Source organism: Camellia sinensis, chromosome 15, assembly GCF_055761805.1.
Source record: "Camellia sinensis isolate YWXY chromosome 15, ASM5576180v1, whole genome shotgun sequence".
Lineage (NCBI taxonomy): Eukaryota > Viridiplantae > Streptophyta > Magnoliopsida > Ericales > Theaceae > Camellia > Camellia sinensis.
Window position 1 is genome coordinate 85,902,101 of NC_138975.1, and position 16,601 is coordinate 85,918,701.

Below are 16,601 nucleotides of genomic sequence, written 5' to 3' on the forward strand. Positions count from 1 at the left end.
TGGATCATGTCATGTAGTATTATGATTGTAGCTTTCTGGTATGTAGCCTCGACATTCTTCAACCCGAATGGCATGACTCTATAGCAGTACGTCCCCTACTGTGTGGTGAAAGCAGTCTTTTCCCTATCCTCTGGTGCCATCAAGATTGGTTGTAACCTGAAAAGCCATCCATGAATGACAACAATGCGTGGCCAGCGGTGAAGTCTACCAACTTATCAATGTGTGGTAATGAAAAGTCATCATTGGGACTAGCTTTATTCAAATCCCAGAAGTCGACGCAAACTCTAATTCTGTCGTCATTCTTTAGAACTGGAACGATGTTGGCCAACCAAGTCAGATATTTGGATACTATCAAGAACCCTACATTGTCCTACTTGGTGACCTCCTCTTGGATTTTCAATGCCCAGTCTTGACGAATTCTACAAAGCCTCTGCTTAACTGGTCGGGCCTCGGGGTCGAGAGGAATTATTTGTTGTACAATCTTAGTATTAATTCCAGGCATGTCTTCGTAACACCATGCAAAAACATCTTTGAAATCTTTTAACAAAGTGATTAATCACTCGTGCTCATCTGAAGACAATGTGAAACCAATTTGAACCAAGTGAGGATCCTCCTCAGTACCCACGTTAATTGAAATAATCTCATCCATGAAAAACCTAGCACACCTCTCCTCTTCTTGGTCAATCAGGTTTTTTTATAGCCTGAGGAATTTCTTCCTCTTCGTTTTCATCATAATTTTGAAAATCTCGGTCAATGCAATGAATTAACGGCACATAGAAGTAAACGGAAACTTTGGTACATTCATTTAAAAGTTCTGGCTCACCGGTTACAACAAACTCAAAGGAAAATGAAAAAGACGACTTTGATAGGACTATGGTGTCTGGGTTACCACCCTTGGAAGCACCAGACACAGACTCACTAGACATACTCGAATCTGACTCTGACTCTGACTCAACAGACTTAGAGGAATCATTACATCTTGGATGAGGTTGGTGTACCTTTTTCAAACCTTAGAATCAGATCCTTCTATTTATTTTTGTTGTGAGTTGGGTGTTGCCTTTTTTAAATTGATCATGACATGTTTGGAGCTTTTATTTCAACAATGTGATTATGGCAGTGGAGTTTTGGTTTCAAATGTTGAGTTTTGGTTTCTTTTGCGAAACACCCACATCTTATTAGCATTTTTGGAGGAGTTTGATTATTTAAAGCTCTGTTTTTTAATTTTGAAGGGACATTTGTCTATATCATTTTCGATGGTGATGATTTTGGCTTAGATAGCTTTGACAAGACGTTTGATTCAGTTTATAATTCAATTTAATAACGAAATTGCACTGTTCAAAGTTGCAGCTCATCCCATTTGAAATCCATTTCAGCAGCTTTGCAACATCATCTCTTCCCATTTCTCTCTCGCTCTCTCTTCAACGGACCACCATCAAGGTAATGCCACTTCTCTCTTGCTCTCTCTTCAAACCTCATCTATTTCAACATCTTTTGTTTCAATAATCTTTACTCTAATTTGTGAATATCTTTTGTTTCAATAATCTTTAATTCCAAGAGGTTTGTTACTCAATAATATTGACAACAGGTTGTCCAATTTAATTGCTTTATTGATGTTTACAGCTTGTGATTGAAACATTGTGTCTGAAGCATTGTGGACTTCCTTAAGACCTTTCATATCGAAACATTGTGGTAAGAATTTGATTTGTGTTCTTACTTAAACATTTTCTCTATATATATTTTTTGTTTGCTTTTCTATCTATTTGTCCACTTTATGTGCAGAAGTATATAGTGGTTGACTTTACTACTACATATATTTCTACTCATTTACACCCTTTGCTAGGTTGGGGTAATGTGGCATATTTAAAATTTTTAGGATTTATTAATTTGTAAGAACAATGGTAAGATTCATTAATGTTTTCTTGTTGTTTGGAGTTAGATTGTGTCACCAATACCTGAAAATGTCCTCATATTAGACTGATTCATTATTTTTATTTAATGTTTGGAGTCAAATTATTATTTTAAAACTGTGTAGATGTGCAAATCTTTTGTTATATGTTAATTTTAATAAATAGATTTTTGGAAGCAAAGTACTAAGTGATTGATGTGTTTTATTGGTAGTTTCCATTAGAAACACAATTCATTTTGATAAATTGTTTAATTTTAGTAAAATTTGGTGGCGGAACATGATTGATAGGTTATTAGTTTGGTGTCTGCATATCTATGTGATTTTTTATTAATTCCTTGAATGAGATATTTTATTTATAGAAAATGATTGGTAGGTTATTAGTTTGCAGCTCCATTTAAACCTCTTTTAATTCAACAAAATTTAAGAAAGCTTAAGCCATCGATATGTTTGATTCCTAACAATAATGTAGGAGCCATCGATATGTTAAGTATCTGTTGATATAGATTTATATCAGCCATTTGTTATATTTATATGGATTTACAGTCTAAATCGGATGAGATTGAAGTTTATGAGATATAATGGGATTTCAGTTTATGATAATGTGTTTCAAATATAATGTGTTTAATGTGTATGATAACGGGTCTCAAATATAATGAGATTTAAGTTCCTGATAATGTGTCTTATATAAACGAGTTATCTTCTACTGTCTAAAACTTGCTGTTTAGTGGATGGAGCTCTCAACTTTGCTAAAGAAACTTTCAATAGGCTTGGATAGCATAAATGATAAATGATAAATGATTTAGGTGATTTTGATAAATGTGTGAATTGGGTTTCATTTTTAACACGAAGAGTAATGTTTTGTTTTTATTTTATTGTTAAAAATTAGAATTGGGTTTCATTTTATTTGATTGTACTTAACGTATGGCACAATTAAGTAATCAAATAGTCATTGTACAGCCCATTGTTATTTAAACCCAATCTATTTATAGCACTATTAAATGAGTTATTTCTTCACTGCAGGTCTGTGGTGTTTCAACCTCTTCAACAACCTTAGATTTTATTTTAATTCAAATCATGGACAACATTTATAGTTTTGGTTAAGTATGTTTAGTTTATAGTTTATGAATCGAGGCTTAATTTCTTGCTTATTATTTATAATTTTTCTCATAATTAAATGTTTTTGTATTATTCTTTACAGGTGGATGATATGCTAGAGGAAACAGTAACATTAAATCTCTATACCCATTTTTTATTTAATCTACATTCCTTAATATAATTTTTCTTTTACCTTTCAAATGCATTTCTATATATACACAGGTTCAGTTTCTTCAAAATAGAAATGTCAGTGTTGTGCTCTATAATGAACGTGACTTCAATGTCCTCTGTGTTCGTGGGGTAAGCCCACTAATCAAATTTATTTGTTTCTCATATTTTTTCTCAAAGGCAATGGTAAGGGCAAAGGAAAATGAGAAGCTTAAAGGAAAAAGAAAGGAAAACTACTCAATAAAGGGAAAAAAAAATACACAAGTGGTATGATTCTTTTCAAGTTTGTTTTGGAGCATGTGTAAAGAAAATCATGGGGGAATATGATATGTTGAAGCATGCATAATTTGTGTAATTTTTTTTTTTTTTTACTGTAAAGTTTGTGAAGATGGGCATGGTGCTTTTAATCCGTAATATTACTAATTTCCAAACTAAATTATGCATCCTTAAAAAACAATACACTAGAAAAAATTATAAAGGATCTTTTACAAAGATATATAAAATTTTCCAAATAGAATAGGGAAGTAATTAAAGTTTAAAAAAGAATACAAATGATAAAAGAAGGAAACAAATAGAAAGTGTATTTTAATTAAAATTTTGTTTAAATTATAATCAAGGCAAACTTTTGTAGGATTGGGTTGAAAAGGCTATGGAGCTCAAGAGGATAAATAAGACTACATTACTCTGATGGAATAGTAATAAGGTATTCTTAGTTCATATTGTTTAATATCTATTTTTCGTATTGTTTCAATATGCTAATGTTAATGTTTTTTAAATATTAGATTGTTGTGCATGCTCCTCACTGGAAAAAGTACACAGAAGTTGATACATGGACATTTCAAAATTTGATGGAGAACAAGTTTGAAGGCGCCCAAGCACTTTAGATGCGTCCAAGTACTTTTTCTATAGGCGTCCAAGTTTTTGTAGAGGCGCCCAAGTACTTTTTGTTGAGGCGTCCAAGTTTGAAGACATTATATAGTATACATTTTGTAAAGCTTCATATTGATATATACTTCAATAGATTTCTAATATTTTTGTAAAGTCTATTATCAATGTAAAAGATTGGACCTTATGGATGGTTATTGAGTGTGAACTATCAAGTGCCCTTGAAAATTCACTAAACTTAAGTGCAACAATTTAATTTAGTATCTTTACATATTTTGGTGGAAGTCACATATGCTTGACATGAATTTTTGTATAATTTTAGTGTCTATTGTTGTAAGATGTTAGAGTCACATTGAAAAAGAATAATTTATTAGTGGGTTGAAGGAGGAGAATGTTAATAGTATTGTTACCTCTTAATTTGATCATGGTTATGAATTTTATGTTTCTTCATTAAGAAAGACCAGTATATTTTGATGCACTATTTTCATGGTTTGTTTCTGAATTCATTTATCTTTTCAGGACCTTTAACATTCCAACACAGCTGGTTGTGAAAGTAGTTTCAGTTTGTTGTATCATCCCTGATATTTTGGTATCAACAATAAGGTTAGTCTTCAAAGTAACTTGGGTTATTTTTATTTCATTTATTTATAAATAGTTAGTTGAGACTGTGAAGAAGTTGGGAGGATTTGAATTATTTCTGTTGATATTTGATGTTTAGTAGACTAATTTGAACTATTCCTTAAACAGGACTAATTTTGAAAATATGCTTGAGAATGAAGTGGGAACTCTTGAAGGCACCACCCATAAAAGATTTGAAATTTATTAGTTATTTATTTCAGTTTTCTTTATATATTTTGTTCCTATTTCTATGTGAAATTTTAAATTAGAGTGATATTATTATTTTGAATTGATTTATTATAATTGAATTTCGTAGCATGTGTGGTATCAAAAAAAAATTGCTCGCAGTACCTTCAGGCACGGGTTATCCCTAATATATATATATAAGTATTCAAGTAATAATTTTATAAAACAATAACATCAATATTATTAAAATAAATAATTAAAATTATATTTTAATTTTAAATTATTCTTTTATAGCACATTATACCATCAAATATATTTTTTTTTTAAATAACACATACATTACCCCAGTTAACTGTTAATTTAAATATTTATAGTCAACTTCATGAATTCTTTGTTTTTAAATGACAAACTTATAATGGTGTCACATCATTCTATACAAAGGTTTTTTTTTTTGTGGGTATGTTTTTCTATTTGCGTAATATTACTCCGAATAATTCTTAGGAAAATGTTTGGTAACTCAAATTTTTGTGGTTCAAATGGCTCAATTCTATCAAAACGACGTCGTTTTACACTCAAAATCTGTCAAAACGACGTCGTTTTGACAGATTTGAACCATTTAAATCACAAAAATTTAAACTACTTAGCATTGTCGTAATTCTTATATGCTCCACTCGTCTCCGTCCCTTTAGCCTCCTCCCACTACTCACATAGTGACTGACGTCCTAATAAATTACATAAACTTTTTTTTTTTTTTTTTAACTAGAAATTGTGTCCTAAACCGTTTGGATCCACTCCAAGAACGTAGATCTGAATCAAGTAACACCTCTAATCACATGATCCGAGCAGACGGGAGAAACCGACAAAAGTCAAACATAAGCACTTGACATAATTAGACTCCCAATGACTCTAATGCTTTAATTTTTTAACTGGAAGACTGAAAACGTTGAAGTCTTTCCAGAATAGTGTTTTCCTTGGCTGTTGATGTCAAATGTAAAATCAATAACTGTTAAGAGCATCTAATGAAACTGCTATTTAACTTGTCAAAATTAAAATTTGATAAAAATAATAAAAAGAGTCTTTAATGACTTATTATTTTACTTGTCAAAAATAGTAGATATTATTTTTGTTCTCAAATTTAGCAGGTTGAATAGCAGTTGTCAAACTTTCCTGATCAGCAAATGTCAACAGATTTTTGATCCCAAATTTAGTTGAAAAAACATAATTGAAACAGTAAAAAATCCAAAAAATTCAGAATCAAACCCAATTTTCAATTTTGTTGCCAAATTAACAAATTTCATAATAAATTTGACAAATCGAAATTTGGTTTCTCTTAATGTTTTATTTTTTTAATCATTTATCACCAAATCAGTCGATCCAAAATAAATGGATATTATCACAATAAACCAAATCAAATTAGATAGATATTATCACAATAAACCAAACCAAAATAGGCTTCAGTCCTTTGAAGATCAAAATAAATATCAAAATAAAATAAATGGATGAATAAAAATAGATGGATGAACAAAAATTAAACCAAAAATTAAAATAAATAATTAAGAAATTTTTAGCAAACATACCAGCAATTGTGTTCTTTGAAGATCCTTCTGGAGATGCTTGAGTTCTTTGAAGATCCGGTTTGAAGCCATTGCGAGAATTGAGTTTCAAAAATCGCAATCACCTTAGATCCACATCAACAACCAAAAAAATAAACAAAAAATCAAAGCATATATATATATATATATATGAGTATGTATATAGATGGAGATCGTACCAGAGAGAGAGAGAGATTGGAGAGTAGACAGATTAGAGAGTAAAGAGATCGGTGAAGACTTGAGCTCAAGGACAGACACACACACACACACATACACACACAAAGAGAGGGAGAGAGAGGTTTGGATGATGGAGGAGGAAAAGGAAAGAGGAGAGTGAGAGGCAAGGTGAAAACAAAGAGAGAGAAAAAGAGAGTGAGAGGCAAGGTGAAAACAAAAAGAGCGAAAAAGAGAGAGAGAGAGAGAGAGAGAGAGAGAGAGAGAGAGAGAGACGCTTCGATCATGGAGGAGGAGATGGGAAGACTGGTTTGAGGAGTGGGAAGACAGAGTGAGAGGGAGAGGAAGACGGTACATTTCAATTGAAGGGAGGGTTGGATGATTCTAGAAAATCATCTCAACCATTGAAGTTTTATACATGGACGGTTGTGGTTCTCTCGCTCTGTCTAAAAAGAGTCGTGCTCTGTTTGGTTTGAAAAAAAACAAAAAACAAAAACAAAAACAACAATTTTTTATGACAACAACTATCTTAAAACGGCTATTTCTCAAAAACGATAATACTTTGAATTTCTATAAATTGAAACCCTCTATCTCAATTTTATTTCACAGCAAACATTTGGATTTCATTTTTTTTCTCCTCTTTTTCTATGAATTTGATTTCACAGCAAACCTCTAAAATTATTTTCTTTTTGGTTTTTTCAACAATCACTATAGAAGGTTCATCAAAAACAAAGAGAGGAAAATCATTCACTATTGAAGAAAATATGACAATTTCTAAATTTTGGTGTCACATTTTGGAAGACCCAATTGTTGGCAATTTGCAATCATATACTCACTTTTGGGAGAGAATTTATGAAAATTATTGCTTGGTTCAGAATGATCAGTCAAGAACACAAGTGTTTATCCAATCTCAATGGGGGTATGATCATGAAATGATATAACCAATTTGGGGAGTGTTTAGCACAAGTTGAAAATCTTCGCCCAAGTAGGATATCTCAAGTTGATATAGTAAATTTTCGTATTCAATTATTATGTTTAGTTTCTTATTTTGGTATCGTATAAAAATTAACTAATGAAATAATGTTTTAATTTTATTGATACAGATGCTTTAAGCAAAACAATTATACCATCAAGATGAAAACAAACATTTTGCTTTTGAATATTGTTAGCCAATCTTGCAAGACAATATCAGGTAACAAGATGTAGCTCCTATGAATATAGTAAATTTAAGGATGCATATAGCGTTTACCCCTAATTCAGCCCCCGATTCTCCTATGGATAACTACATTTTCTTGAAGACGACAACAGTCTAAGTGTTGGTAACAATCCAACTATTGGTGAGGGTAGTGTTTTTGCAAGGGGTAAGAAGCCAATGGGTAGAAAAGCTACAAAAAAATAATTTTGGAGAAATCAAGTCATTAAAACTGAAGTCAAAAAAATGAACATACAAATGAAGACATTTAACCAATACCTGCTGACAGGGAAAAGAAAAAAGAAGAATAAAAGAAAAAATGATTCAAGCACTGTAGGAGCTGAAAGAACTTGAGATGAAAAAATATAACTTTGAGATAAGAAGACAAGAACATGAGATAAAAAAAAAAAGAACATATGATAATGACTACAAACATTTCTCATTTAGACTCTCAGATGAAAGCGTATTACACAATGCAAAAAAATGATATTTTGGGCAAGTAGTCTTTAAATGTCAGCAGCCCAAATTACTATTTCCTCCTGCCTCCTGATGAATAATTACGAGGTAATATATTTTTAAATTTTGCAATGTCATTTAATTTTTAATGTAATTGTTAGCCTTTATATTTGCAATGTCATTTTTTATTTTGTAATGAAATTTCATTTTATTATTTTTTTATCTTTTATTTTTGTGTATTTTCTACAAAACAATGCAATATTATTTTTGCAATGTATAATGTTGATTAATTTTTAGTATAATTTAAAATTTTCAATAAAATATAATGAAAAAATAAATATTTTTTCAAATGAAGGCAATAAAATGAAAAAACAAATATACTTTTTCAAATAAAGGCAATAAAAAGATAAAATACATTCACTGACATTAAATGAAGATAATTTTATTATAACAAAAAGACATTAACTAACATTAAAAAGATAAAATACAAACTTAATCTAACTCTCCAACTCAGGACCACAAGTGTTCAATTAGATCATTACGAATTGCGTTATGGGTTTCAGTAGATCTAATTCTCTGCCGATTCAACGTAAATTGAGCATATTCCTCATTCAGATCGAGTGACACTTGACAACAGGTATTACTGGAATCAGTCTCAAGTTGTGCTGCACTGCGTTCATTTTCTAAAATATTACAAAAATAAACAAAAAAAAAAAACACAAAAAAACCTATATCCAAACAACACTTACAAACTTGAAGGGAAAGTTGGTTGAGATTTGTCAAAATAGTAAATGACAATTGTAGCACCATTGCTATAATTTGGCAAAATAACACTATTCATTGTCAAATTATAACAATAACAATGACATTATAGTAACAATGGTTTAAGATGCTCTAACAGGTGCACCAATTTTTTTTTGTTTTTTCCATGTCCTTCTGGTTCTTAGCAAGAGAGAACACATCAATTGCCATCGGCAGTATATTCTTCTACTAACCATAATATTACTCTCCTTTTCAAGAAGATGATCATCAGTGACGTTAAATAATAATACGTAATAATAATGATAGATGAAGATCCAAAATTATATAAATAACATTTGGTGGTCTCGCAACTGATCGATAAAATTGTGTTCTTTTTACAGAGACAACTTTTGGCTCACAGATACTCACCTCTTGTGCACAGTAACCAGATTACTTGAGGACTACCAAGATTGGATTGTAGACAACCTCTGTGTAAAGAGGTCGAAATTTTTTTCGCGTTCCAACATGCTAATTCTAACATACTTGGGGCAGACCCCAAAGTGCTTCCCTCCTCTAGTCAATATCTTGTGCCCGCGAAGAAAGCTTTCGCAATCCTCTATTTCCCCTTCACATTTCAACCATGCAAACGCTACAAAATGAGGAAAAAAAAGAAAAAAAAGAAACGTGTTGTGATTTTATGATGATTATTGCCGAACAAAATGACGATAGCAGTAATGACTGTGATTCTCAGTAATAATAATTACCGGGCTGTGGTTCAAAACTACAACCGCTGAAGTTGCAGAACGCAGTAGGAAAGTCAGGCAGACTGAATAGTCGACTGTTTTTCACTGCTGCTCTCAGCTGCTTCCACCTCTTTTCCATGAGGATATAGCTATAGTCAAAGAAAGGTTGGACTTCTTCATCACTGCCAACAGGGTCACAACTATCACCTACAGCTTGCAAAATCTTGGCTGCTCGAAGTTGTGAATCTTTGGACACGCCTATGGTGTTGAGCTCTATGAATTTGGTCATTTTTCTTGCGACTTCTTGGTCTTTAACAAGGGCCCAACTGCAAGATGAGGAGAAAAAGTTTAAAAAGAAATTTATTAGATCCAGTGACTTTTGCATTTTCTTTCTGTTGATTAAGATGCGAATACTACAGCAGCAATTAGCACCCTCAGGCTGTGTTTAGATCTTGGATTTGAATAGAAATTTATGATGGGAAACAAAAAAGGAAAAAGTGACAAAAGTAGCTTCTATATCTGTCACTTTTTTCTTTTTTCTCAAATCCATGACCCCAACACAGCCTTAATGTAGCAAGATTGCCATTTGACAATTACCCCTCTCAAAGATTCAATAATAAATAGCTCATAGCTTGAAATTGGGTGAAAATAAAAATAAAAACAAGGATAATTCATATCACCAGTCTTCTTGGAAATAATCACAACAATGGAATGAGAAGCTTACCCAATGCGCGTTCCAGCATGGCCGGTGCTTTTGGACACAGTGAAGAGCATAAGGTCATGGTCTGCAGGAAAAGAGATTGGAGTATATTGCGGCCAATAGTATGCAAGATCATGAACCAGTATTCCTTGATTTCGGTTCACCACGGCCTGCCTTGTGGATCCATCAGGGTTGTTAGGTGAGGTTACAAGCTCAATGTAAGGCCTATTTTTACTAAATTTGTGTGCATCGCCAGCCCATTTATAGAGCCCAGACTCCAGGAAGTCTGTCATCAATGGGTAAGACTGCAAGCAATCAGCCATTCATTGTTAATCCCATAAATTTTTTTTTTTAATTAAATGGGTCCACTTTAACATCCGTAGGTTGTGAATTTTAATCACCAATTACTAACCTTCCAATTCTTGGTAAATGTCAAAGAATGAGAGGCTAAGTTTTATATTTGGCAACAAAAGATGTATATGAGGATCCAAAAATACAGCAAGAAAATCAAGTAGATCTGCCTTAATTATCATGAAGATCGGAAATTAATATCCACATCACCATTTAAACCCACCACGGATGGCATGCTTCCAACTCTTGTAACCTCTGAAGTAACATGCATTTATCTTGTAACAATGGGCTATGACTCCAAAAAAAGGACCTATTTGCCTTTTCCTTCAGAAACAAAACAGGTAGATGACTTCCAGAGAAAGCATGACAGAACTAGTATTTGAGAGAGAGAGAGAGAGGGAGAGAGAGCAAGACAAGAATCCGGCTATGGACACACCATTGTCTACAGTATATTTTACCACCTACTCAATGGAAGTGTAAGAGGGGACAAGACATTATAATTAAATATTACAGATACTTGTTCATATGCTCAAGCAATTGTATATATAGAAACCAGAATGGTAAGTCGGTAACCAATTCTGCATTGTTGCAAATAAGTCAATATCGCAAAAAAAAAAATAAACGGTTACTTATAATAAACAAACATATGAAATGGATGTTTAATGTCATGCACCAAAATGTGGTGCCATACACTTGTTTACCACAAAACTATTTTGGTCTTTTTACGCCCCTACGAGAAAGGTGTGGCATTATCATTTGTAATATTAGAATAGGACACATCTGCAGACAAGCATGCCTGCCAGGTCACATAATTAAATGTATATCAAACAGCATGGTAAGAAACCGCAGTGTTCACAATCGGTAAAACTGTTGACTTTGATTTGATTCCCTAGCAAGTATGTCAGCAAGTTACAAGATTCTAATTATAGAAGAATGTGTAATTACTAAATTAATAATTAAATCAAACATGGCACATTGAACTTACCGAGTAATACGGGGCAGCAGACACCACGCTCATGGGCTCAGATGCATTGGGCGGACAGAGAGCATATAATGCAGCCTGAAAGAGTTGTGTCGAACCTGTACCAACCACAATGTGATGGCCTTCAGTGATGGCATTTCCAACCAGTTTGTGCAATCTAATAACTGCCCTTGCAAATTCTGGCTCCAAAAACCAGCAAAGTTTTGTAACATCAGAAAAATAACTGATGTACTGCCACCCAGAGATCACAACTGTGGTCCTGTCACCCATCTGCTGCCAAAAACTCTCGTACATTGTCGGATCGCCACTGCATTGAATTATATTTGAAATTGGGAACAACTTCATAATGTCGGTCGTATATCAGAAACACAAACACACCATGCTAGATTCATAAGACACACAAAATTAACTACACAAGTTATTTAAATCCATTTGATGTTTCCAATGGGGTTTGCTACACTCCATGGTGCAATCTATAGATGGTCCACCAATACGAAGTGAATTGGTGTCTGCTTCATATTAGCAAAATTAAGGAATGCAAGCTGATGTATGATTTTTCTTTTCTATTTTTTTTTTTGGTTGCTTGATAGTTGATGTACTATGTAATTATCAATACAAGGTCAATATCCCACCAAGCTAATGTATGTATGGTAAATTAGAAAAAGCTTACAACCATATGTTTTAACTTTAGCATTGGTGGGACCACAGTGGATAGTGGAATACGGTCAAATATGACTCAAATTTACATATGGTCCACTACAATAGTGTCCTGATCTTTGTCTTCGCATTCAAATATTCAAGTCCATATGCACCATATGAAGATCAATAAATAATTCGCAAAACTGTCAATGCATTAGATTAACACATAACACATGCAAGGTAGGTATGGAAGAGAGCACTTGTGGGTCCTCTATAATAGATCAATGATTGGATGGATCGCTGATAAACATAATATCTAAAAGGTTTGTTTGTAATAATAGGCAGAGACTAAAGGTGGGATTGTAACTGGTAATGCTTATAAGGGCCCATAAATTATTAAATCCATACTACCCACTTTCCTTTCCATATAATAATAAAGGGGTAATAAAATTGAAGTCAAAATTTTAGTCTTTCACAACTTCTCAAAGGACAAAGGGGGTTCCAAATGTGGTACTAATTACTACTAAATACTACTCCGCATGCTCCATAAGCACAAAGCCACACAAAAAGACCCACAAACATGCATCCACAAAAGTAAGCCTAAAAAGTGCATCTGGGCTTAACATGGTCACCTCGGAATTCAAATTGCTTAAAAAGATAATGAAGTTTTTTTAGCAACTTGAGATCCGCCAACAAGTATAGAGAATAACGATGCTGGTCAATGAGCGATTTTGGCGAGCACCACCACCAATGGTGCATGTTAGAGTATACCACAACCACAACTTTGGGAACATAGAGAGAGAGAGAGAGAGCATGACACAACAGATTCCAAGAGGCACCTCAACTCTAACATGCACCATGGGAATTCACAAGACCTGTCTCTTTGTCTCCAAAACTGGAGAGAATCATAGCAGTGAAGCCTTTAGTGCACGTTAGGGATTGTCAGCAGTCAGAAGTGTACCGGTACGGGCAATAGAGTCAAACAGACTCTTAACAAATCATAAATAAATCCCTATTGAGTATTCTATTATGAAATATCACTTGTCTCCCTGTGGCTTCTCAAATATCAATAGGCGGCTCTGTTGCCAAAGAAATTTTCAAAGTAGACAGAACTACACCACACCACGTTAAGATATTCTTATTATTTTTAGAAAAATAATTTTACCTATTCATATGTCAATGATAATGAGTGCGCTTAAGGAATTGTTTAGAATACGGGTTGAGGGAAAATGCTATAAGAATAAACGAAAACATTAAAAAGAATTCTGCAACAAATGAAAAATATTTTTGCAATTAATGAAAATGTCTCCGCGTTCTTTTACTTCTTTGTCTCTTTTTATTGTACCTTGTTAAAAAGACACTTAATAAATCATCAACAAAGTCAAGACTCTGTTGATAAAGCCAAAACTGCACTAGCAAAGGCCACCGCATAAGCAACACCTCAAAACGCCATGGATAATATATATATATATATATATATTTTTTTTTTCCAATAATTTTGCTGGAAACCGAAGTAAGTCTGGTAATTGTTTTTGTTGCCAAACAAATACCAACAGTTTTCAGAACTTTCAATTTTTTTTTAAAAAAAAGGTTATTTTTTCACAGTGTTAGCACATTGTAGACTTGGCCACCAAAGTAGCAAAATGACTGTTATGTCCCTGGTTTCATACCAAAATTGTAAACATGAACAATATAGCCCTTACTAGCAGTTTGGGATTTGAAATGCGAGACGACTCTCATAGAATATATGCAATCACTCACAAACTACATATATCGTTTTAAGCCTAGGCATTGACGCTAGTGAGAACAAGTGAGAATCGAAAATGAATGAGCACTGAGATATACCATAAAGGTTTTAATTAGCTTTATCTCATACATACATATATAAGAGAAGCTGAGGGGGTTGGTGATAAATCCGAAACTTCATACTGAGTAATTAGATATTTAAGGAATGAAAACAGAGAGTGAGACTTACTGGTCGAGATTGATGACTCGCCCTCCACCATCTTCGACTTCCTTATGAGCAGTTGAAGTTGACCACGTCGTCGTCTCCACGAGCTTCGTCTTGCTAACGTGCGCCACTTTTTGGTCACAATCGACCATGGAAGCCTCTATGTTCCGGTACTGTTTCTCCTCCAAACAGAGCCCATGAACACTCTGTTCAGCTCTCCAATTCTCACCCACATATCCAAGCCTCAATATCAGCCCAACGTTCAGCGCCAAAGACAACATCAACACATGCCTCAATGACAAAACCCTCCTCTTATCCATCTCTCTCTCTCTCTTTTTTTTTTTTTGATTGACAATACAGAGTTGGATTTACACTTTGAAGAAACAGGGCACAAGCAGATTCTGTGAATATATTATGGATTGCTCCTCAGCAAATGCGAGAGAGATTTTATCATGTCCAATCCAAGTATGGAGGCAAAGCAGAGGTGACAAATGAATCGTAGTGGCATCAATTCCAAGAGTAGAGAGCACAACAACCCAAAACAGTATTGTGGTGGGTCTGTCTGTGTAAAGATTCTGTCGAGAAAAAAAACACCAACAAAGTATGAGACACGAATAGCGAAACAGATTGAAAATCTTAATTTATTTATTTATTTATTTATTGTATCTGTGGGTAGTGAGTGACTAGGGTTTGTATGTATGTGGGTTTTTGAGTGTGGCAATCCCAGTGTATGTGTAAAACAAACACTTTCGTTGACTAGTCTGTTCTTGTTAAATAGAGAGTAGTAGGGTATTGAGAAGAGAATGCGTTACCAATAGGCAATGGAGTCTTTGTCGATTGGAGTAGAGCGATTCAGGGAACAACACAGATCAATCCATCCAACCAAACACATTGCCATTTTCTCGGGAGAGGCTAAAATGCGCCGGATGAAGGCGAGTGGGATGGATTCCAGTGGGAAGCAGTCTGACAGGAGATTTTTGAAGGAATCAATAAATCAAAAACCCAACGATTTTCCCGGAAAATCGCAGATTTCAGATGCCGGATCTCGAAAATACACGCACTTTTTTTATATGTATATAAAAAAAGAAAAGAAAAAAAAAAAGAAAAGAAAAATAAACTAACAAAGTTGTGTTGTAGCTTCAGTGCTCTCTACCACAAGCCACAAACACAGCCTCTTTCTCTATATACAGTTACGCAAATTTGTAAGAAAACAGACAGACAGCGAGAGAGAGCTGGGGTTTAGCTTTTGGGGAGAGAGAGAGAGAGTAGTTAAAAAAATAGAAAGAAAAGAAAAGTTGCTTCTGCTTCTCTTCTGCTTCCTATGCTCGTGCCCTGCTGTGCTGGTGCTTTCAGTTTTACTTTTCTTTTTTTTATGAGAACACTCTGCACACTACCGAACCCAGTGCGTGCATCATGTCATGGGTGTGGATATCTCAAAAATGTTATCAAAAATGTTAGAGATCCTAAAAATTCTTTTAAAAATTTTATCAAATATCTCATATGGGTGTGGAATCCATATGGGACCCACAAGGTGTGGATCCCATACCCATGTAAAACATTTGGTAAAAATTTTGATAGAATATTTGAGGTCTCTAGCATTATTCTTATGTTATTGGGTACTTACGTGTAGGTTTTAATGACATTTCGTTTGAGAACATATTTTTTAATTAATTTTTTAATTTTTTAGTTAAAATATAATATATAAAAAATTAATAAGTTTGGGATAATTTTTTAACTTTTTATGAAAAGATATGTAAAAAGTAGAGAGGAAATGAAATCTTTGATTTTTTGGTATAGGTTGTTGGTTTTTTAGTTTTTTTAATAACTTTTTGATTTTTTAGCTAAAAAAGTCTCTTGCCAAACGAGGCCTCAATGAATTTATTATCTAATAGATTCTAAAAGAAAAATTTGTCATAAAAAAGTCACTAATTGTAAGTATTAATGACAATTTATAAAAATCATGACAAAAAAAAGTCATTAATTGTCAATTTTTAATGATATATATAAAAAATTGTCACAAAAAAATTATTTTTAGTGACAATTTTACCAAGACTTATTTTCAACAGGACTTGATAGAAATTAAATCCAACTATTATGACCTATTGGTAATTTATCCTATATTATTTGAACACATTATTTTATTTAAATTACATTATTTCTTTATCACATCGTTTTAAATTTAATTCATATTTCATAATTTTTCATAAAAAATCAAAAAGTAT

At 33.2% G+C, this 16,601-nt stretch overlaps 1 protein-coding gene and 2 long non-coding RNA genes across 3 annotated transcripts; 2 read left to right on the forward strand and 1 right to left on the reverse strand.

Annotated features, from left to right (window-relative positions):
- Positions 1-1,056: 1,056 nt before the first annotated feature.
- LOC114271820 (uncharacterized) lies at positions 1,057-3,094 on the forward strand. The gene is made up of 3 exons (XR_014357431.1): positions 1,057-1,437; positions 1,621-1,689; positions 2,927-3,094. It is a non-coding gene; the product is annotated as an uncharacterized LOC114271820 (long non-coding RNA).
- Positions 3,095-3,171: 77 nt separating this feature from the next.
- On the forward strand, positions 3,172-4,140 carry LOC145813794 (uncharacterized). Its single transcript, XR_014357187.1, has 3 exons — positions 3,172-3,301; positions 3,801-3,872; positions 3,952-4,140. It is a non-coding gene; the product is annotated as an uncharacterized LOC145813794 (long non-coding RNA).
- A 4,553-nt stretch (positions 4,141-8,693) lies between these two features.
- Positions 8,694-15,778, reverse strand: LOC114271819 (tryptophan aminotransferase-related protein 2). The gene is made up of 7 exons (XM_082907754.1): positions 15,192-15,778; positions 14,404-14,954; positions 11,793-12,096; positions 10,481-10,761; positions 9,778-10,082; positions 9,443-9,662; positions 8,694-8,955 (listed from the first exon to the last, which is right to left on the reverse strand). The coding sequence occupies exons 2-6, from the start codon at positions 14,697-14,699 to the stop codon at positions 9,475-9,477; spliced, it is 1,374 nt and encodes a 457-aa protein (XP_082763880.1). The 5' UTR covers positions 14,700-14,954; positions 15,192-15,778; the 3' UTR covers positions 8,694-8,955; positions 9,443-9,474.
- Between the last annotated feature and the right edge of the window lie 823 nt (positions 15,779-16,601).